Here is a 24,818-nt window from a genome sequence, read left to right as displayed (position 1 = left end):
GAGTATGTAAGTGATAATATTATTTTGGAGAGTGTTCTTCCATTTAGCAGAAAGATGTGTAAAATTTAATAGTTGAAGTACATGATCAAAATTTATTTGTAAACTGAATGAATTTTATTGCTAACAGTTTTAGTCATGACTCAAATATAAATTGTATACATGTGAATGATTTGTTTATATCTTGTTTTTTGGGTCAATAATTCTTCAAGTTACATTAGTTTTATAATTTGGAATTAACTGCTAGTGGATCAAAATTATGTAATTATTTACAATGGACCTCAATACACAAAATTTGGCATACTAAGATGATACATGATGATGCTAGTTGTAAGTTAACATCAGTGAGTGGGTAATACTAACGGGTCCACTAGTTCTTGTAAGACAGGTAAGTAAAAAAAATTTTTTTTCTCTAAACATGTTAGGCAAACCTAGCGTTAGCTGAAAGGCTGGTAGTAAATTCGGAATTAATTTCAAAGTACACTGTGAGCTCATTGGATTTACTGAATAATTATTTGGGGCTTTAAGATTTCATGTGCTGTTTGAACACAGCAGAGAGCATTTAGATTTTCTTCAGTGATACATGAAAATATCCATTTTAACAGGTAAATATTGGGAAGATGGATTCGCCCATTGAAAAGTGGAACCTAATAATTGGCAACCTGGCTTTAAAGCAGGTAAGTGGCACACGTATTTGTTTACAGATCTTGGGTGTACAAATTTTGAGTGTTACCTATAAGATTGTTGTAAATTTTAGTACTGTGAGTCTACCCTTTGTTTTCAGAAAGACCAAAACAATAATTTAGTACCTTGAAAAAGTGATGGAGTAAATGGATACCCATGACCTCTGAAAGCTATTCTTTGTTTAGAGACTAGTTTTTATAAATATGAAAAATATATACAAAATATGGAAAAAATATACAAAATATTGTCTATCATAAGTGTGTGATAGAGCCAGAATTTGCATTAATATATCTGTTTAGTAAGTATTTAACACTTCATTAAGTGCTATTTTTTTTTTTACTTTGCTATTTAAAGATAAACTGAGTTCTTTTCTATGTATTATGGTCAGATATTTGTTTGTTTTCCTTAATTTGTTAATGTTACTAGTATTAATATACACAATACAGTAGTTTACCAATTACATATACACTGAACTGTGAAGTGTAGATCATGTATAATCTACAGCTCTCTCTAATCTTAGGTGAATATCTCTTTTTCTTCTTCCTTCACCCTCTCCTACCCCTAAAACTGAAGACTGCGGCTACCCCTAGTAATTCTCTAGCTAGTGTGAGCTTAGGGAATGCACACTAATTTTGATACTAGCTCAGCTAGGACATAATGTTGAGAACGTGGTTGCATGAACAGAATTTCATGTAATTCAAGGACAAAGAAATAAAGCACACTTTTTGAATATGTGTATAAGTGCTTGTGAGATCACAGACGTGGAAATAGAAAAATTTGCAATCTGACCTCAGCTTTAACATTAAACAGTTTATAACCTTTGTTAATCTATTTGACTTTTCCGGACTTCACTTTTCTCTTTTATTTTTTTTTTCTTTGAAATAAATTTTTCTTTTATTTATTTATTTATTTTAAGGCCGGGTCTTGCTCTGTTGCCCAGGCTGGAGTGCAGTAGCGCAATCATGGCTCACTGCAGCCTTGACCTCCTGGGCTCAAGTGATTCTCCCACCTTAGCCCCCTGAGTAGCTGGGACTACAGGTACATGCCACCATGCCTGGTTAATTTTTGTACTTTTTGTAGAGACAGGGTTTCGCCATGTTGTCCAGACTGGTCTTTTCCTTCCATTTTTAATTTTTGTGGATACATAGTAGGTGTATATATTCATGGGGTACGTGAGATGTTTTGATACAGGCTGCAATGCATAACAATCACATCATCTAAAATGGTATATCCATCCCTCCAGCGTTTATCCTTTGTGTTACAACAATCCAATTATACTCTTGTAGTTATATTTTATTGTAAAATTCAATTATTATTGACTGAAGTCACCTTGTTGTGCTATCAAATACTAGGTCTTATTCAATTTTTTTCTACTTATTAACCATGCCTACCTCCCCCACACTCTCCTACTACCCTTCCCAGCCTCTAGCAACCATCCTTCTACTCTCTAGCTCCATGAGTTCAATTGTTTTGATTTTTAGATCCCGCAAATAAGTGAGAACATCCAATGTTTGTTTTTCTGCTCAGCTTATTTCACTTAGCATAATGACCTCCGGTTCCATCTATGTTGTTGCAAATGACAAGATGTCATTCTTTTTTATGGCTGAATAGTGCTCCATTGTGTATAAGTACACATTTTATTTATCCATTCATCTGTTGATGGACACTTAGGTTGCTTCCAAATCTTGGCCATTGTGAACAGTGCTGCAACAAACATGGAAGTGCAAGTATCTCTTCAACATACTGATTTCCTTTATTTGGGATTATATACTCAGCAGCAGGATTATTGGATCGTATGGTAGCTGCGTTTTTAGTTTTTTGAGGAACCTCCAAACTGTTCTCCATAGTGCTTGTGCTATTTACATTCCCACCAACAGTGTACGGGGGTTCCCTTTTCTCCGCATCCTCACCAGCATTTGTTATTGCCTGTCCTTCGGATAAAAGCCGTTTCAACTGGGGTGAGATGATATCTCTTTGTAGTTTTGATTTGCATTTCTCTGACCATCAGTGATGTTGAGCACCTTTTCATATACCTGTTTGCCATTTGTATGTCTTCTTTTGAGAAATATCTATTCAGATCTTTTGCCTGTTTTAAAATCAGATTATTAGATTTTTTTCCTATAGATTTGTTTAAGCTCCTTATATATTCTGGTTATGAATCGTTTGCCAGATGGGTAGTTTGCAAATATTTTCTTCCATTCTATGGGTTGTCTCTTCACTTTGTTGATTGTTTCCTTTGCTGTGCAGAAGGTTTTAAGCTTGGTGTGTTCCCATTTGTCCATTTTTGCTTTGGTTGCCTGTGCTGGTGGGATATTACTCAATGTATTTTGCCCAGACCAATGTCCTGGAAAATGCCCCTGATGTTTTTGTGTAGTAGTTTTATAGTTTGAGGTCTTAGATACAAGTCTTTAATCCATTTTGATGTGATTTTTGTAGATGGTGAGAGATAGGGGTCTCATTTCTTCTGCATATGGGTATCCAATTTTCTTAGCACCACTTATTAAAAAGACTGCCTTTTCCTCGGTGTATGTTCTTGGCACTTTTGGCAAAATGAGTTCACTGTAGATATATGGATTTGTTTCTGGTTTCTCTATGCTCTTCCATTGGTTTGTGTCTGTTTTTATGCCAGTGCTGTCTTTTGGTTACTGTAGCTCTGTAGTATAATTTGAAGTCAGGTAATGTGATTCCTCCAGTTTTGTTCTTTTTACTTAGGATAGTTTTGACTATTTCGGTCTTTTGTGATCCCACATAAATGTTAGGATTTTTTTTTTTTTCCTATATCTGTGAAGAATGTCTTTGGCATTTTGGTAGGGATTACATTGTAGATTGCTTTGGGTATTATGGACATTTTAACAATATTGGTTCTTCTAATCCATGAACATAGAATATCTTTACACTTTTTGGTGTCCTCTTCAATTTCTTGCATCAATATTTTATAGTTTTTTTTTTTTTTTCCCCGAGACGAGGTCTTGTTCTGTTGCCCAGGCTGCCAGGCTGGAGTGCAATGGCACAATCTCAGCTCACTGCGGCCTCTGCCTCCTGGGTTCAAGCAATTCTCCCACCTCAGCTGGGATTACTGGGCACGCCACCATGCCCAGCTAATTTTTGCATTTTTAGTAGAGACGGGGTTTCACCATGTTAGTCAGGCTGGTCTCGAACTCCTGACCTCATGTAATCCACCCGCCTCAGCCTCCCAACGTGCTGGGATTACAGGTATGAGCCACAGTGCCCGGCCTGTTTTATAGTTTTTATTGTAGAGATCTTTTATGTCTTTGGTTATTTCTAGCTCTATCTTGTTTTACTTTTAGCTATTGTAAGTGGGATTACTTTCTTCATTTCTTTTTCAGATTATTCACTGTTGACATGTAGAAATGCTACTGATTCTTGTGTGTTGATTTTGTATCTTACAATTTTACTGAATTTATCAGTTCTGATAGTTTTTTGGTGGAGTCTTTAGGTTTTTCCAAATATAAGATTATATCATCTGTAAATAAGGATAATTTGACTTCTTTCTTTCCAATTTAGATGCCCTTTCTTTCTTTCTCTTGCTTTAGGTAGGACTCATAGTAGTATGTTAAATAACAGTCATGAAAGTCTCTTTCCTCTTCTAAATACCATCGTTGTATTAGAGATGTCTAAGCTTTTTCAGCTTGAAATGGTAGGAATCTATGCTGGGGTAATAATCAAAATATTTAACAACCAGTAGAGTACTGTAAATAGTATATAAAATTTGAAAATATATTCCATTTACTTTTAAATACCCTAAACTCTTACAAAGTAATATGAGTTATAGTATAAATTGTCAAATTATTCTAATAATTTTCATCTCAGCTTTTCATTTTTCCTCCCATTCTTAGTCTTCACTTTTTCTTTATCATCCTCTCTCCCTGCAACTGTCAGTCAAGATGGGAGTCAGACATGGCTAGGAATTCACTGATTCTAGTTGCCATAGCCCGAAGCCTGTGTCTTTATGTGCCTTACTCCGCCAAGGGTGTATGAAGAACAGGGAACCCCAACCAGGCCCCTCAGGACACACCTGGTGCCAGCCAGTGAGGCAGCAATTGGTTGAAGTCCAGTCACAAGTAGACAAAAGCGAGAAGAAAAGAAAATGGAGCGCTGGGGGTAGTGGTTGGGAGAGAGAGTTTTTTCTTCCTGAGGCTTCTTTTGCTAACGCTTGTGAAGGAGTAAATGATGAGTGTGGGGAGGGGAGTAGGATGGGCTTGCACAAGTCTCCTCTGCCTGGATACTGGCCGTGGAGGGTAGAAAGAGAGAAGGGTAGAAAGCACAGAGGAGGCCCACACTCCCACTTGCTCAGGGGTGTGCTCTTCTCACTATTAAATGGAGTCCCAGGCAGATCGCCTGTCACAGATTTCTTCACGATTGTACAGAATGGCCTCCTGGACCAAATACATATATAAGTAGCCAAATAAAGCAAAGTCTCCAGTCCCACATGAGGAACTGTTTCCTCACCAGGAGGGACATGTCCTGTACCAACATCTCTTCAGGCCCATGGCCCCTATTAACCTTCCCATCTACTACTTGAACCCAGACTTTGCTTTCTCTTGGGTACAATTAGTCATTTTTCAGTTAGTCATTGTTTTGCAGGTTTCCAGAATAGGACTTCCTCATCTCAGTTGTGTGCTTTTATTTTCTCAGAAATTGATAGATTTATATATATATACACACCATGATGTCTGCAGTAGGCTCTCTAGCTCTGTGTTCCAATGTCAAGCCAGACAGGACTTGGAATCATAGTGCTAGAATTTATATTATAAATTAATTTTACTGCTTTAAAGTGTAATTACATTATTTACTAACCAGAATGAAAATACTGAAATATTTTAACTGCTACACTCATCATGGTGCTTATTAGTTTGAATCTCAGCTCTGAATCTGTGGATGACATCCACAGGAGCTATAGTATTAATATAAGTTCATGGGACTGGAGTCCAGGATATCTGGTCTCTGTAGTCCTGGCTCTTCTGTTGATTTACTGTATTTTTTGCTTGGAGTCCTTAATTCCAGCACATGGATAGGCTTCAGAGAGTCCATGAACACCAAGAATTCTACTCAAAATACTGAGTGCCTCTGTGTTTGCCTAGAGAAAGAGAACTCTATTCTATAGAGTTTTTACCAGATTGTCAAAAGAGTCCATGACACAAACTCATCAGTGCAATAGATGATTCCCTTAGGGTTTCTTTTAGTTCTAACATCTTATTAATCTAAAGCTGAGTTAGCGGTCAGTGTTATTTCTTAGTCACAGGTTTTTTTAGTGTTGCTTTATGTCAGTACTGTGGAAAGCATTTTATATATTTATATAATTAATTTAAATCACAAAGTTTGAGGTTATCATTGTTGTCTTACTGTTTAGGAACTGAAATTTTCATAGCACTAATCATAGTTGTGCTTATTTGTGAGGTTATTTTCAAATGTTTGTCTCTCCCACTGACCAAGAGCTCTGTGAGGGCAGGGAATAATCTACATTGACCACTGCTGTAGCCCAACACAAAACATAGCACATTATATGTATTAGAATCTAAATAAATACTCATTGAATTAATGAATTTAAATATTTGCTACAAGATTAAGTGCTAGAACCAGGAGTCAAACTTCTATATTTCTATTATAAAATCCAATCTCTTGCCAACACTACCTCTAGAGTCAGACTTCAGATGTGTGGATTGGGTACTTCTCAGTCTGAAGGTGGCATTTTCTTAGGTGATCTATTAATTATACCATCAGCATCACTTGGGGTGCTTGTTAAAAACAGATTCCTGGACTCCATTCCATACCTGTTGTCACCAGATCATCAGGGCAGTTTGAGAACCCACCATCTTAGGGAATATTAAAACTGAAATATAGTAACTACTCTAAAAGGTAATGTAGCTCAATTATTATATGCAATACTTTTTTTGACTTTTTGTAGTAATATTTACATAATCAAAAATTTTAAATGTGTTTTTAAAGTGAATAATTCAATTGGATTTATGAAAAAATTTTCAGGTTCAGGCAACAGTAGTTGGTTTTCTAGCAGCGGTGGCAGCAATTATATTGGGCTGGATTCCGGAAGGAAAATATTACCTTGATCATTCCATACTTTTGTGCTCCAGCAGTGTGGCAACTGCCTTCATTGCATCTCTTCTGCAGGGTAAGTGAATTTATAAATGTCTACTCTATAGCCTTTTACATTCAAACGGTTTATTTCTTAAGATGACTATTTTTATTTAAATGATACTTGTTATGACAGCAACAGAAAAAAATCTTATCTAGCCGGGCATGGTAGCTCAAGCCTGTAATCCCAGCACTTTGGGAGGCTGAGACGGGCGGATCACAAGGTCAGGAGATCGAGACCATCCTGGCTAACATGGTGAAACCCCGTCTCTACTAAAAAATACAAAAAACTAGCCGGGCGAGGTGGCGGGCACCTGTGGTCCCAGCTACTCCGGAGGCTGAGGCAGGAGAATGGCGTAAACCCGGGAGGTGGAGCTTGCAGTGAGCTGAGATCCGGCCACTGCACTCCAGCCTGGGCGACAGAGCCAGACTCAGTCTCAAAAAAAAAAAAAAAAAAAAATCTTATCTACAAACTTAAAAAATGTCTCAATTATTCCAGATATATTTACATTTCATTATTTATAAACCTTAGTGTACAACAGGCTTTTCTGAGGTTGTCTCCTGGCCTTGGATACTCTGTTATAGTTCCCCAAAAACATCAGGAGAATTGTCTAAACATTGATTTGTTTCTGTAAGTTAAATGAATTGGGAAACTCTTTCTGGACATCATGCAGGGGATTTACTGGCTTGTCACTTGAGTAACAAGTATTCCAGGAATTCTGGGTTTCAAAAGCCATCCTCTGTTGACATTTTTTTGTTTCAGATTTCAAGAAAAATTTCTTCCGTTTCTGTGGCAATACAAATATAACCTTATACTTAAGACAGTATATTGTTGGCTATAGAATTTTCAAGAGCCAGAAGGTTTTAAAAATTAATTACTTTAGAACTTCTATTTTGGTTATTTTTCTTTATATTTATTAGTATGAACTTTACACTAGAGAATTAGCTTATTGTGGAACCAAAATCATAAAGAGTTTGTTCTTTTTATTTTATAATTGCCATTTTCTTGCCCTTGTATCACCAGCAAAGTTTAAAATGGATTATTGTCACGTGAGGTGATCATACAATGCAGCTAACTTTTTTGGCTAGGTTCTGGGAATTTAGGGAATCTTATTAAAATTATGACTTCCAAAATATTTTCAAGCATTTTGTTTTAGTACTTTAATTGTATCAGGGGTAGTTTCTTGTTTTTATGAAGAATTACTACAATTGAATGGAGTTAACATTGACCAAAGCAGAGTAAAGTCAAGCTGTCAGAATATTAAATTTTTGGTACCAAAAAGAATTTATACCATCAGCATGCTATTTTTTAAGGCTCATTTACTTCTTTTTTCTTTCTGATTTTATTTCATTTAGAAAGTGTCATTTAGAATTGTTCAGTCTAACAAGTATTTGAAAGCTTTTCAAAACTACCAAAAATTCAGAATTTTAAAATGTATTTGTTTAAAGCTTCTTACTTTGAATAATGTGTGTTCTAATTTTATGATAACTTGACCTTTATAAGCACTTTAGTATATGTAAAGTAGAAACTCTTAGCTATATTTGTAGGTGAGAAAACTTAGGTAAGGTGACTTGTCCAGTCTGATCAACTTGTTACCAGTCGAATCAGAACTAAAACACAAGTTTCCTGACTCTTAGCTCTTTCCACTGGACTGTGATACACATAAAATGTTTGTTTTCAGCTGAAAAGATATAGATGATACTATATATAGGAGAACTTCCCATATACATCTTCAAATGTGCTTTTTGGAAAAAAATTCTAAGCAATTACATCTTGCTTGATTATTGCATAATGCATTTTTTAAAAAGTTTTCTGCTATAGCTTTTTTTTTTTTTTTTTTTTTTTTTTTCCCAATGATATTATGGGAAAGGTAAGTCTCTAGTAATTTAAAAAGCCTCCAGAATACTGAAATGTAAGGCACTGTTTGATGCAAGACAAAAATTCTGCTTATTAAAATTTTGGCTTTATAATAGGTAGAGTAAAAAACACTGGGCTACAGTCATAAGCTATGTGACTTTAGGCAAGAATTTAAGCCCTACTCTATAGGACCTCAGTTTTGTTATCTATGAAGTGAGTATGCTGGAGCAAAAACATTTAGAGTCATTTTAACTCTAAAAGTGTAGTGAGATTCTGGTATTTTTTTTTCCATAGCCATACTTAGGCTTTCATATTGATTTGTGGTTAGCACATTTAAAGTTTTCTCTTTACTACATCCTCTTAATGAGTATCTTGGTGTGACAAAATCTACACAATTTAGTGTGAATAAAAATGTTAATAGTTTTATCCCATTTGTATGATTTAAGAAAATTAGGATGTAAAAGTACAAGTACACAGTTAAATTTTAATCTTTTATTCTCTCGTAGGTTTATAGACAGAAACTTCAGGTTTAAAGAATATCTTTTACAAAGACTGTTTCTTGTGTTCTCGCCTTCAATGTTTTAAAATTTAATTATGTGCCGCTGCTTAACACTTCAACGTCTTTAAATAATAAAACGAAACAAGCATTTATTTCTAGCTGCCATATGTGAACAAATCTAGTTTTGTTGGTCTTCTTCCCAGTTGTTGTACATATACATATGACTCACCTTTTTTTAAATGTTTGCATACTTTATTTGAGGGTTAAAATTAAAACCTTTGGATTCATTACACACAAATACATTATATCTAAGATATACTCACTAAATTTGAAATTTTAGCTTTAACATAATTTTAGTAGCTTTCAGGCCTCTAAATGCAACACTGAACTTATTAAATTTTCAAAGATCCCCACTTGGAGTTTGTTGAAAGGCATTTTGCCAAAGCATTAGAGTAAATGTTTTGTTTGCTTTAGTCAGCTTATCTAAGCAGTCTAACTGGAACTGATAGGCTGTTTGTCTATCCTACACATATTGGTATTTGGGAGATTGATTTTCTTTAAATCATAGCCTAAAAACTAATGAACATTCTTTCTTCTAGGAATAATAATGGTTGGGGTTATCGTTGGTTCAAAGAAGACTGGTATAAATCCTGATAATGTTGCTACACCCATTGCTGCTAGTTTTGGCGACCTTATAACTCTTGCCATATTGGCTTGGATAAGTCAGGGCTTATACTCCTGTCTTGGTAAGTTGATTTAAAACTAAATATTGTGTGTTGTCTCAAGTCTCTTTAAATAAATATCGTTGCAGCAATGCCATGAATCCATGGTAGCCTTCATTTGCATTAGAACTGTTGTTGAGACTGATAAGGATAACTATCATTTGTTTTATACCTGCTATGTGTTATGGTTCCCACTTTTTTTTTTTTCTCATAGAGTTTAAAACTCTGTAAAATAAGGATTATCATCTCTAATTTTAGATGAGAAAACCAAGGATCACAGAAGTTGTGTATATTACCCAAGTTTATATAACTGCTAGTTAAAAAGCTGAACGCAGGCTTATCATACTTTGTGATTTCTGTCCTTTCCTCTAAATGTACAGCAGCTAGGAGTCAACTTTCAGTGTTCTTTGCCTAGAATCATCTCAGAATATAAGCTTATAAGTGGTACTTAAAATTTACCAATGGAATGTTTTTTCCCCATTAGAAACCCACACCAATAAGTAGCTTCGTGGCTACTAACAAAAAGGAAAAAAAAATCACCACGAAAATTAGACTGAATGCTGTATAAAGTTGGAGCCATATATGTAATTCCTGATAAATAGTGATAGAGTATTTATGGAATCTAATGAGTTGTTTTAATGCAAATTTGTGTTCTGGGTAAATGGTAAATGAATATGATCTGTGAGCGTTGATTAAATGCTAAAAGTTCGTTGTGGTTTTATTATTTTTAGATGCCAAATTAAAGAAAACAGAAACTTACAGTAATACAAGAAAAAAACATGAGTATATATGCCAAGCCAGAGGCTAACATTTATTCACATATCCTCACATATGTTCATGGGTTCTATACAGATTTATGGTATACCTTAAAATAAATCTAAAGCATATTTCATTTGAAGAAGTAAGAGTCTCAGATATATGTTCTTGAAATAAAGGGCTTTAACCAACCAAAGGCAATAGTTTTCTGTGACCTTTGGAGATACCAAGGAAGCTTCATTTAGTATATAAAATTGCCTTAAGTTATTTAGTGGGTGGCATAAAAACAATATTTAATAAGACTTGGTGTATATGTTCAAAGAATATTTCTCTCATTTAGAAGATAAAGTTGCATCTACTTTAAGTGAGGTGTAAGACAAGAAATGATCAATGGCCTAAATGTAAGCTCTTATTCCAAAGGTCTTGGCTTTTTTATGTTGTTGTGCAATTTGCAAAGAATGATATATGTTCAAGTATATTAAAGACAACACTTCATTCCCTTCCCTCACACTCAAAAAAAAAAAAGCACAGAAAGTAGGTTATGTTATTAAAGGGATAATCTTAAATCTGCTGTCATTTATATTGTTTGGATGATAAATTGATAATACTTTTTCCTTCTTTAGAAATAGATGCTGAAGTCAGGGATTGAAATATTAGCTATGGCTAGTAATAGAAACTATGGCTTAATGTTCTTCTTTTACTCTATTATAAACTCACCCACACACTCTCAGCCAGACAGCTGGACAACTTGTAGTCCTCAACCCATAGAGCAAGCTGTTAACTGTATTGGGGAAGAGAGACTGTCACTAATAGGCTGTATCTCAAAAGAGAAAGCCAGTAACAGCATGAGTTAGGCATGAGTTAGTGCCCCTTTCCCTAGTATTACTAATTAGATAAGTCTCTCCCAATTTGAGGAGGAGGAAAGAGAGAGGAAAAGAGGAGTAGAAGAGGATAAAGCGTTCTGTCTCAATATCATTAAAAGGACAGAAATTCTATGGGTTTGCCCAGGAACATAGAGGGTGGGGGTAGGGATGGAGGGCTGGTACTGGTTCTGGGACAGGTTACCCTATATACATAAAAAATACAGGTATATTATTTGCAGATTTGGGTATTTAAATTACCATTAAGTCATTTATAACACATTTTTCAGCTGCTTGCAAATACCAGATATCTCCTCAGTTAAAGACAATGGTAAGAAAGTAAGAAAGAGAATGCCATTGAAGAATGTTATCATGATAAACATGACAATTGTTATAATGTTACAGACTTAAGTACTATGAGATTCCAGAAGATAAACAACTATTGAGGAAAATAATGCACCTGACCTTTACAATTTAATTTAATTAAGTAATTAATTTTTGAAACAGAGTCTCACTCTGTCACCCAGGCTGGAGTGCAGTGGTGCGATGCGACCTCTGCCTCCAGGGTTCAAGTGACAGTTATGCCTCAGCCTCCCAAGTAACTGGGACTACAGGCACACGCCACCATGCCCGGCTGATTTTTTTCGTATTTTTAGTAGAAATGGGATTTCACCGCATTGCCCAAACTGGTCTCAAATTCCTGAGCTCAGGCAATCTGCCCACCTCAGCCTCCCAAAGTGCCAGGATTACAGGTGTGAACTACCCTGCCCCACCTAAAATTTTACTTTTTTAAATTATACAAGGGATAAACTCTCCTTTTAAAAGACTTAGTCATAATGTGTTGCCATCTAAAGCTTTCAATATTTTGAATGTCATATAGTGGTGCATTAATAATTTAACTGGATCAAGAAATAAAGTAAAATGGAATGTTACTATCACAGATCATGATTTTGAAAAATAATGTTATTAAATATTGCTTAGGATTTTCTAATCCTTGTCTTCTGAAAGTTGGCTCAAAGTAATTCAAGATAAATGAACTAAAATAGTCTTTTACATTTTTTCTGTATCATTGATTCCCCTAAAGAGATATTTTTTAATGTGTTACAGATCAATCCCATAGTTAATTTAAGAGTTAAAGATATTTCTAAAGTGTCTGTGTTCACATTGCTAAAGTGTCTGCTCTGTGAGCACTAGGGGGCCTCATAAGAACAGCAGTTGGATGCCTTATATTTGTATTCTGAATACCAAGATTGGAACAGACACATTTAAATTCCAAGACCCCATTCCTCCTGCTGAGAAGCTTCACTTTTGGAAACCAAGTTTATTTCCTGAACTATATTGAAAACACTTAGCAGTTTTTAGAGATAAAGAGAGGATTTTATGATAGCAGTAGGCTTTAGTTATAGAGGCCATATATTATATAGTGCTCAAAGAACTGGGCATTAAGAAAAGTCTTATGGGCTCAATTCATCAAGAAGATATAACAAATTGTTAATATATATGCACATAATATCAGAGCACCAAAATATATATATGATCAATTGTTAACAGATATGAAGGGGAAAATCGTAAGACAATAGTAGTAGGGGACTTGAGTACCCCACTTTCAACACTGGAGAGATCATCCAGACAGAAAATCAATTAGGAAACGTTGGACTTGAACTATGCTTTAGACCAAATGGACCTAGCAGATATATACAAAACATTCCATCCAACAGCAGCAGAATACACATTCTTTTCAAGTGCACGTGGAACATCCAGGAGAGATCATATGTTAGGCCACAAAACAAGTCTTAACAAAGAAGACTTTAAGAAGAGTGAAATTTAAGAAGACTGAAATTATATCAAGTATCTTTTGTGATCACAGTTGTATGAAACTAGGAATCAATAATAGGAAAAAAACTGGAAAATTCAAAAACATGTGGAAATTAAACATCATGCTCCTGAACAACCAAGAGGTCAAAGAAGAAATCCAAAGGGAAATTAAAAAAATATATCAAGACAAATGAAAATGGAAACACAACATACCAAAACCTAAGGGACACAGCAAAAGCAGTTCTAAGAGGGAAGTTTATAGCGATAAACACCTGCATTTAGAAAGAAGAAAGATCTCCAATAAACAACCTAATGTTACACCTCAAGGAACTAGAAAAAAAAAAAAGAATAAAGTGAACCCAAAGTTAGCAGAAGGAAGGAGATAATAAAGACCAGAGCAGAAATAAACCAAATAGAGAATAGAAAAACTAAAGAATGCATTAACAAAACTTAGTTGGCTCTTCTAACAAATAAGAGTGACAAAGCCTTAGCTAGACTAAGAAAAAAAAAAGAGGAGACTGAAATTAAAAAATCAGAAATAAAAGTGGAGACCTCAGAAATAAAAATCACTAGAGACGATTATGAACAATTTTAAGCCAACAAATTAGATAACCTAGAGGAAATGGATAAATTCTTAGAAACATATACCTGCCAAAATTGAATGAGGAAGAAATAGAAAGTCTGAACAGACCAATAACAAATAGTTATTAAAGTAGTAACTAAAAGCCTCCCAACAAAGAAAAGCCCAGGACCAGATGGCTTCATGGCTGAATTCTACCAAGCATTCATATAATTAGTACCAATCCTTAACTTCCAAACACATAGAACTAGAGGAAATACTTCCAAACTCATTTATTTTTCTTTTTACTTTTATTTTCAGAGATGGGGGTCTTGTTCTGTTACCCAGGCTGGAGTACAGTGGCATTATAGCTCCCTGCAGCCTTGAACTCCTGGGCTCAAGTAGTCCTCCCACCTCCGCCTCCCAAGTATCAGGAACTACAAGTGCATGCAACCATGCCTAGCTAATTTTTAAATATTTTCTTGGAGACAGGGTCTCACTATGTTGTCTAGTTTGGTCTCCAACTCATGGCCTCAAACAGTCCTTCTGCCTCAGCCTCCTGAGTTACTGAGATTACAGGTGTGAGCCACTGCACCCAGCCCAGACCCATTTTATAAGGTCAGCATCACCTGATACCAATTTTCCAGACAAAGACACCACAAGAAAACAAAACTAGTGAGGTGTGGTGGCACATACCAGTAGTTCCAGCTACTCTGGAGGCTGAGATGGGAGGATCACTTGAGCCTGGGAGTTGGAGTCCTGCCTTGGCAACATAGTGAGACCCCCATCTCTAAAACAGACAAAAACAGCCTAAACAACAACAACAAAATAAATGAAAACTGTAGGCCAATATTTCTGATGAACACAGCTTCAAAAATCTTCAATAAAATATGAGCAAACTGAATTCAACAATACATAAAGAATATTATACATCATGACCAAGTGGGATTCATCCCTGGGATGCAAGTATGGTTTCACATACAGCACACTGTGTAAAATAAAATATCTAGAAATAAATTTAGAAAAGGAGGTGAAATATCTCTATAATAAAAACTATTAAACATTAATGAAATAAATTGAAGAAGACACAAATAAATGGAAAGGTAGTCCATGTTTATGGATTGGAAGAATTAGTATCATCCATACTACCCAAAGCAATATACAGGTTCAGTGCAATTCCTATCAAAATTTCGATGGCATTCTTCATAGAAATAGAAAAAAGAATTCTAAAATTCATATGGAACCACAAAAGACCCTGAATAGCCAAAGCAATCTTAGGAAAAACAAAGCTGGATGCATCACACTTCCTGATTTCAAATTATGTCACAAAGTTATAGTAATCAAAGCAGTTTAGTTTTGGCATGGGAACAGACAGTGGAACAGGATAGAGAGCCCAGAAGTAAACCCAAGTATATACAGTAAAATAAATTTTAACCAAAAATAAAAAAATAAATAAAAAATAAATTTTAACAAGGGCACCAAGAAGACACAATTGGGAAAGAATAGTCTCTTCAATGAATGGTGTTGGGAAAAATGGATATCCACATGCAAACGAATGAAACTGGACCTTTATCTTATACATACACAGAAATAGTTATCTTACACAACTAAAATTAGATTAAAGACCTAAACATAAGATCTGAAGCCATGTAACTCTTGGTAGAAAACATAGGAGAAAAGCTCCTTAACATTGGCTTTGGCAATGATTTTTTGGATATCACATCAAAAACTCAGGCAACATTTGGCCGGGCGTGATCACTCACGCCTGTAATCCCAGCACTTTGGGAGGCTGAGGCGGGCAGATCACGAGGTCAGGAGATCAAGACCATCCTGGCTAACATGGTGAAACCCCGTCTCTACTAAAAATACAAAAAAATTAGCCGGGCGGGGTGGTGGGCGCCTGTAGTCCCAGCTACTCGGGAGGCTGAGGCAGGAGAATGGTGTGAACCCAGGAGGCAGAGCTTGCAGTGAGCCAAGATTGCACCACTGCACTCCAACCAGAGCAAGGCTCTGTCTCAAAACAAAAAACAAAGAACACAAAAACAACAACAACAACAACAAAAAACAAAAAAAAACCTCAGGCAACAAAAGCAAAAATAAGTGAGACTACACCAAATTTAAAAGTTACACAGCAAAAGAAACAATCCACAAAGTGAAAAGGAAAAGGCATCCTATGGATTGGGAGAAGATATTTGTGAACCATATATTTGATAAAGAGTTAATATCCAAACTATATAAGGAGCTCACATAACTCAGTAACAAAAACACATAACCCAGTTAAAAACTGGGCAAAGGACCTGCGTAGACATTTCCCTCAAGAGCACATAAAAATGATGAACAAGTATATGAAAAGGTACTCAATGTCACTAATCCTCAGAGAAAAGCAAACCAAGACTGAAATGAAATAATCATTTCACATCTGTTAGAATGGCTATTATCAATAAGACAAAAGATAACAAGTGTTGGCAAGGATGTGGAGAAAGGCAAATCCTTGTACACTGTTGGTAGAAATGTAAATTGGTGCAGTTTTATGGAAAACAGTATGGAGGTTTCTCAAAAAATTAAAAATAGAACTGCTACATGACTCAGCAATCTCCCTTTTGGGTATATATCCAAAGGAAATGAAATCAGCCCTTCACAGGGATATTTGCACTCCCATGTTCATTGCAGCATTATTTACAGTTGCCCAGATATGGAAACAACCTAAATGTTCCTGATGGGTAAGTAAATAACAAAATTGTAGTATATATACAATGGAATATTGTTCAGTCTTAAAAAAGGAAAATCTGCCATTTGCAACAACATGAATGAACCTGGAAGACATTATGTCAAGTGAAATAAGCCAGACGCCAAAGTAAAAATACTGCATGATCTCACTTATATAGAGAATCTTTAAAAATGTGTCAGATACATAGGAACCAAGAGTAGAATGGTAGTTACAGGGAATGGGGGTTAGGGTGGAGGTGAGGCAGGAAATGGGGAGATGTAGATCAAAGAGTACAAAGTTGCAGTTATGTAGGATGAATAAATCTAGAGATCCAATGAATGTACCAAATGACGACTATAGTAATATTGTATTATAACTAGAAGTTTGCCAATACAGTAGGCTTTAGATGTAATTACCACAAAAAGGTGGAAAGGGGTTAAATATCTGAGATGATGGATGTTAAATCTAGTTACTTGACTCTAGTAACCACTTAACTATATAATTAACCATATAATTATATATGTATGTCTATGAAAACATCAAGTTGTACACCTTAAGTATGTATAAAAAAAGAAAAAAGTCTTATTCAACTACTTAGAATTCTGGGTATTCTGAAATGACTGAATACCCCGTCATGTCCTGTTAGCTTTCGTACATATACTAAGGCTCTCTGCATCCATGCAATTCAATGTGTGCTACTTTTCTTTCTTTCTTTTTTTTTTTTTTTTGGAGACAGAGTCTCAGCCTCCCAAGTATCTGGGATTACAGGCGCCCACCACCACTCCCGGCTAATTTTTGTATTTTAGTAGAGATGGGGTTTTGCCGTGTTGTCCAGGCTAGTCTTGAACTCCTGACCTCAAGTGGTCCACCTGTGGCAGCCTCCCAAAGTGCTGGGATTACAGGTGTGAGCCACCACACCCAGCTAATGTGTGCTACCTTTCTTTTGCTTCTGCTGAAATTTGCTGATTTTTGGTATCTGAAGTAAATACGCAATTTTCCTCCTTTTCCTCTCCACTCCTCCAAAAAAGAATAAAACAAGCCTAAAGCTTTGTTTACCCCAATTGACTTTATTTTTTGTAGTCATCCTTAGTAACTCTTTATTGCTTAATGGACAAAATTAAAGTTTTTAGCCTGGTATTTAGGCCTTGCAGAATCAGTTGGAAACTTACTTTCTCAAGCTTCTGCCTGCTTCTCCTGTTCTATACCGTTTACTCAAGCCAAACTCAGCTGTTACTGATCTCATATATCATCTGTTTTTTTTTTTTTTTTATTTCCTTCTTATTCCCCTCCTCCAATTCATCCTCTTCTTCCCATCAAGGCCAATCTAAATCCTTCTCATTTTTAAAGTCTACATTTATAGATTTTCCTAGTCTTAAGTCATCTTTTTTCTCCTATGAATTCCTATAGCACTTAATTGACACTTCTCTTATGACATGTTTAATGTTTGGCTGGTCATAATAGCTTTTTCTATAAATGTTATACCTTCTCTTATGAGGATATAACCTTCTTAAGGACAAAACTGTGTTCTTATTTTATTTCTTTGTAGCACCCTATAGTGCCATGTACAAAATAGATGTTTAGTAAACAGTACTTCACCAAATGCCTTATTGCTTTTGAAAGCACTTCAGTTAACGTGATTAGAAGTTATTCAGAATGATTTGGCACAGTAACTGTCCTCTAACATAATAGATTGTAACAAAAAATCTTTTTGATGAGGATATAGTATTGGGGAAACATTGGAAGGATATCTTGCCTTAGCAGAAAGTATCTGGGAATTAGTACCACTATAGAAAAATAAAAATGGCAACACATGGCTAGAAAATATCTATCTCAAATGGAAATAGAAAGTTCAGAGAGTAATCTAAGCTCTGGATTCTGATATACTTTTGTGTGGCTTACAGGGACAATATAAAGGCATTTATACATTCATATAGTAATCTTTAAACATATAGTAATCTTTAAAAGTTATTAACAGGATTCAGCATTGGGCCAGTAACTGGAATATATGTATGTTCACATGATTGTTGCTCTTTCTTTCTGTTTGCATAAGTTCCAATAAGATTTTTTAAATTCCTTTTCACATATTATATAATGCTATATAATTCTTGTGTGTACATGATATTTATTGATTTGAAAAGTTATTAGATATTCTCTTTGTAGGCAAGATCTGAGAGGCAAAATGTTGATTGATTTTTCATTTTTCAAGATTAACTTTAAACAGATGACTTGGCTGAAGCTGTAAGAGCAGTAGCAATTAGCCTCAGGTTACTGCATTCCTGTGGAGACTAACAAGGATGCCACCTGGTTATTTACAGACCATTCTAGAATATCTCTGCCTTAATGTGGTGGTGTGAATAGAATCTAAATTTATCTTGAATGTCTCTATGCTTGAGGGGTTTTTAGCACTGTACCATCTTAGGTTAGAGTGATTTCTAGAGTTTCAGTTCCCTGAGAACATTTAGATTGATTATTAAGGGGCATTTAGAAAAAAAAATCACAACTTACAGTGCCCATTGCTTTGTTGTTTACACAGAAACAGCTGATACATAAAAATTGTCAATCATAACAGCTACATATTTCAGAAGAATTTGGGGTGAGAATGATGAAACTATTAATGAAATGAGATAATAGCAGTTGGGAAATGCCATCAACAATATAAAATGAAAACTGTGAGTCACAAAAGATGCTAGTTATGTTTGCCAGTTAGGTGGCATCAGAGCAATTTGAACCACTTTAGCTGTGTTAATCTGTACTTTTCTGTAGTTTGCCTATATCACAGAATCAGTATAAATGTATATGGACATTTATTAGGCTTAACATTCCAAAAAGTTTTAAATATGCATGTATTAGTTACCTATTGCTGTTGTAACAAATTACCACAAACCTTGTGGCTTAAAACAATATAAAAGGTTTTTGGGGTTTTTTTGTTTGTTTTGTTTTTACAGTTCTGGAAGCCAGAACAATTACAATTAAGTATAAATTCAAAATGAGTTATATAGGAATAAAATCCAGGTATCAACAGGGTTGGATCCTTCTGGAGGTTTCCGGGGAGAATCTGTTCCTTGCCCCTTCCATCTTCTGGTGGCTGCCTGCCGGTGTTCTTGGGTGGTAGCTGTATGACTCCAGTCTCTGTTTCTGTGGTCACATTGCCTTTTCCTCTTCTGCAGCCAAATCTGCTCCTGCCTCCCTCCTGTAAGGATACCTGCAATTATATTTAGGGGTCACACAAATAATCCAGGATAATCTTCCCATCCCAAAATTCTTGACTTAATCATTTCTACAAATCCCCTTTTGCCGTATAAGGTAGCATTTCACAGGTCCTGTGAATTATTATGTAGATTTTATTCAGCCTACCCTAATACCTATTATGATATACCCACATTTTAATACAAAATATTATTTTAACCAGGATCTTTTAAATGTGTTTCACTTAGAAGGAAGATGATTTCACATTTTAATATTAATGCGGAAGTTCATAGTTGGCTTTTAATTGACTCTTTCCTCTTGATTGTGTCATTGGTGGTTTTCTAAAAGTAATTCTTTAATTTTATGACGTCTATAAAACACCAGTATTTCCAAAAAAGAGAAATGTTTGTATCATCTCTTTTTATATATTTGTAATTTTCCCTACCTATCAAAATTGGATTAGAAGTTAGCCAGGAATAAGTTAGGAGTGTCCTATAGAATTATCCATATGATCTAATTTGGTGGGAATTGGCATGTTGGATTTGGCAGATAATTGAAGTAGAATACATTTACAGTAAATCATTTGGAAATTTGGATTTTATCATGGTTTTCTCACTTTTTTAACATTTAAAAACTTTTATTTAAAGATAATTATGTATTTATAGAATAGTTGCAAAAATCAAAACAGTACAAGAAAAAACAACACACACCTCCATACTCTACCTAGATTCACCTAAGGTTAACATTTTACCCCATTTGTTTTATCTTTTGTTCTCTCTCTTTGTCTATGTATGTATGTATATCCTTTGTCTTTAATGACATTGACATTTTTGAAGAATGCAGTCCTCCTTCCTGTTTTCCCCTCTGTGAGGATTTTTAAAAATTGGATGTAATTCACATGCCATGTAATTCACTTTTTAAAAGTGTACAAATCAGTGGTTTTTGGTATATTCATAAGGTTGTACAAGGATCACCGTGATCTAATTCCAGAACATTTTCATCACCTGAAACAGAAACGCTGGGCCTGGAGTGGTGGCTCATGCCTATAATCCTAGCACTTTGGGAGGCTGAGATGGGAGGATCACTTGAACCTAGGGATTTGAGGCTGCACTGAGGCAAGATTATGCCACTGCACACCATCCTTGGTGACAAAGTGAGACCCTGTCTGTAAACAAAACAGAATACTTTAGCAGTTATTCCTCATTCCACCCCTCCTCTGACAATCACCAATCTATTTTCTCTTTGGATTTGCCTATTCTGGGCATTGTATGTAAAAGTAATCATTTGATATATGACCTTTTGTGTCTGGCATCTTTCACTTAGCATAATGTTTTCAAGGTTCATCATGTTGTCACATGCATCAGTTTTGAATCATATGAAGTGCCGAGTAACATTCAATTGTATGGATTAATGAAATGGCCAAGTAATATATTCCATTTATGGATATACCAAGTTTTTTTTATCTATTCACCATTTGATGAACGTTTAGGTTGCTTCTACTTTTTGGCCATTATGCGTAGTGCTGCTATGAACATTCAAATTTTTATGTAATGTACAACTTTTTATGTAAATATGTTTTCCATTCTGTTGGGTGTACATGAAGGAGTAGAATTGCTGGGTCAAGTTAAACTCTGTTTAACTTTTTAAGGAACTGCCTGCTCATTATTTTTAGTTTCTTTCCTAAGGCATTTTTTCTCCTCTTTGAAAATTCAGGGCAGCGATTCTGGGGTGGGGGTGGTAGGTGCTTTTTTCAACCTCAGATGTCCTTCCAGAGATTTAATGTTGAGGATAACTTCTTTAAAGTCTAGCAGGGTGCTCCTCCCTTGACCTGAGAATAAAATACTAAGATGATCTGACCTAGCAGAATAGTTCTTTTCATTTGTGTTTAGTGGTTTTCAATGCATTTTGTTTTCTATTTAGTTCTATTAAAGAGATTGTTGGCAACCTTAGTTGTTTTAGTAGATTAAAATGCTTCTTAACTGGAATGTTATTTATCCCTATCTATTGGCTTAGAAGGAGAACTGGGAATCCGTTCAACAAATAAAAGGTTTTTTTCGTCTTTTAAAAAATCACGGAGAAAAGGACACAATGTAGCATTAGTCATATTCCTTTAAATAGAAGAAAATATAAAAATTAATTTTGTTAGTATAATTATTTTAAAGATGTGATGGCAAATCCATACAAAAGCTTAGGAGTAAAATTTGTTTAGCTTTATTTTAATATCTATAATAATTGCTTATTCCTACATGATATGGAAAAAATAAAAATTTTGGGTTTGTATATAGTTCAAGCATCTTTAATCATAGGTGAGAAGATCTTTAAATATCTTAAGAAGCAAAAGAAATAGAAAATTCAGTCAAAGATAAGAGTTGGGGTAAGGGTTGCAGCATTCTGTAAGATCAAAATATTAAGTAACATTTGACTTAGATTAAGTAATCTAAGGCTGTAGGCTATAGGACTGCAAGATAAACTCTGCCTTTAAGTTAAAAAGTACTTACTTTGCATAATAAATTAATTAGAGTTATGGAGAAGAAACCAGGAATATCCTAGCTGAAATCCCTGATAGTAATGAAACTGATCAGCTAAAATGATATTATCAAAAAAATGCCTTGAGATGATAAGACTTTCAATAAGGGATATGCAACTTTTAACCCTAGGGAGATTGACAGTTAAATATGAATTGAGAATCAAACCTAGGTTTTCTATTTCATTTTGGAGCTTGGATATCTATTATCAGTAGACAGCCAATATTTTATGGAATGCCCGTACTATAAGTTCCCTATGGACAAAAACAATATCCTATTTACCTTTAAAGTTAAGAGCATTAACTTTGGTGTCAGATGCATATTTTCTTCCAGCTCTCCCTATTTCCTCACTGAATTCTTATTTATTTATTTTTTTTTTTTTTGAGACGGAGTCTCGCTCTGCCGTTCAGGCTGGAGTGCAGTGGCCGGATCTCAGCTCACTGCAAGCTCCGCCTCCCGGGTTGACGCCATTCTCCTGCCTCAGCCTCCCGAGTAGCTGGGACTACAGGCGCCCGCCACCACGCCCGGCTAGTTTTTTGTATTTTTTAGTAGAGATGGGGTTTCACCGTGTTAGTCAGGATGGTCTCGATCTCCTGACCTCGTGATCCACCCGTCTCGGCCTCCCAAAGTGCTGGGATTACAGGCTTGAGCCACCGCGCCCGGCCTTCCTCACTGAATTCTTAAGTTTCTAAGCCTCGGTTTCTTCATAAAATAGAAATGACAGTATCTATTTTATATGGATGGGGACGGTGAAATGAGATGATGAATGTAAAGCATTTAGCATAGTACTTGGTATATAGTAGGAGCCCAATAAATGTTAGCCCTTTTACTGTTATTGTTCTTCTTGTTCTTATTGTTTTTATGCTATTTCCATGTAGATCATGTAACTATTTTAATAAATGTTTGTTCAATCAATGTCTTACTTTTCAGTTACATTGTTTAATATTTTTGCCTTATCTACAGTTATAAATTTGTTTGAAGTTTATAGAAAATGTATAGCATGTTAATATGTTTGATAGTGTCATACCTTCTAGTAAACTTTGATAATTTAGATTTGCTATACAGAAGAGAGATTTAAATGTTGTCTCTCTCTCTTCTTTTTTTTAATTTTAGAGACCTATTACTACATTTCTCCATTAGTTGGTGTATTTTTCTTGGCTCTAACTCCTATTTGGATTATAATAGCTGCCAAACATCCAGCCACAAGAACAGTTCTCCACTCAGGCTGGGAGCCTGTCATAACAGCTATGGTTATAAGTAGGTTAGTATTAAAATGTGTGTGTGTGTGTGTATGTCTCTCTCTGTCTTTGTGTGTCTTCTGTAAGCATATATGTACATGCATATTAAAACAAGTGAATTGCCTGTTTTTATTTCTTAGGTTAATTATTTTGTATAGCCAATTCATTATTCTCCCAGGTATTATAACAAGGGATCTGAATGACAGGCATTATTAATGAAATCAGTAGACATAAAGAACCTCATTTGGCTACCAGTTTCAAACTTCTCTCCAACCAAAGCCTTACCAGACTGAGTAAAATTTAGTGGTGTTTGTCTTTGTGTGTGTATGTGTGTGTTAACCTGACAAGGACATTACTTACTCTGAGTATTAAGTTGCTCAGATGAATATCATAAAGCCTTAGAAATGTATATTCCGTTGGCTATTTCCATATCTAGGACTCTGATGACCTTAAAGATGTAATTAAGGATGTATGTAAAAGATTTAGCTGCAAGCATCCTCATCACCCCAGAGTGTTTAATTAAAAAAAAAAATAGGACAACATAAAGGTCTTGCAATATGGTATTGATCAGATAAATTATTATATAGTCACAAAATGGAATATCAGCCATTAAAGTAACGTTGTAGCATTTCTATTGCTACGGAAAGATATTTATTATACATCTGATGAAAAGAACAACCTAGAAAAGAGTATGAGTTTCCTACTAAACATGGTAGGTTAAGAAACATTTCTTTTCCTTCCTGAAACTACTAAAAGGACAGTAAGAGAATAAAAATATTATAAAACCACCAAGATAGAAGGGGAGCAAAGACGGCAGCAGGTGAGAGATCTGACAACGTTAGAAAGATAGGAATCAGATGAAGAGCTGTTAACTGAATGAGCAGAATGAAAAAAGCTGAAACCTAACTGACTATCAGAAGCAAGCCTCAGAAACCCAGAAAGAGGAATTGAAGGCATCAAGTACATCTGAAAGCTTCAATGAAGAAGATTGGTTGAAAGTTTAGGTAAGGAGCAACTAGATCCCCAAAATCTTTCTCCAGCTTTAGCACCCATGTGACTGTCCCCTCACACCCTAGCAGAAGACAAGAATAACCTCTCAAGAGGCTAAATTGGAGAGGTTCTGGATTCAAAAACACATGTACATGTGAGGATGTGGCTTAAGTACTGTATGAAAAATAGCAAGACGGCCGGGCGCGGTGGCTCAAGCCTGTAATCCCAGCACTTTGGGAGGCCGAGATGGGCGGATCACGAGGTCAGGAGATCGAGACCATCCTGGCTAACACGGTGAAACCCCGTCTCTA

General features: G+C 35.4%; 1 protein-coding gene across 7 annotated transcripts in view; it reads left to right on the top strand.

Annotated features, from left to right (window-relative positions):
- SLC41A2 (solute carrier family 41 member 2) overlaps positions 1-24,818 on the top strand; it is a 144,995-nt gene that overhangs the window by 59,742 nt on the left and 60,435 nt on the right. For all 7 annotated transcript variants that reach the window (XM_015152658.3, XM_015152651.3, XM_077954832.1 and 4 more), the window contains 4 exons: positions 603-674; positions 6,685-6,829; positions 9,749-9,895; positions 23,393-23,540. In XM_015152658.3, the coding sequence (XP_015008144.1) occupies positions 603-674; positions 6,685-6,829; positions 9,749-9,895; positions 23,393-23,540 (512 nt within the window). The remainder of the gene's footprint in view (positions 1-602; positions 675-6,684; positions 6,830-9,748; positions 9,896-23,392; positions 23,541-24,818) is intronic.

This window comes from Macaca mulatta, chromosome 11 (genome assembly GCF_049350105.2).
Source record: "Macaca mulatta isolate MMU2019108-1 chromosome 11, T2T-MMU8v2.0, whole genome shotgun sequence".
NCBI classification, from domain to species: Eukaryota; Metazoa; Chordata; class Mammalia; order Primates; family Cercopithecidae; genus Macaca; species Macaca mulatta.
The sequence above is the reverse complement of the archived record's forward strand: the minus strand, read 5'-3'. Positions and strand labels throughout refer to the sequence as shown.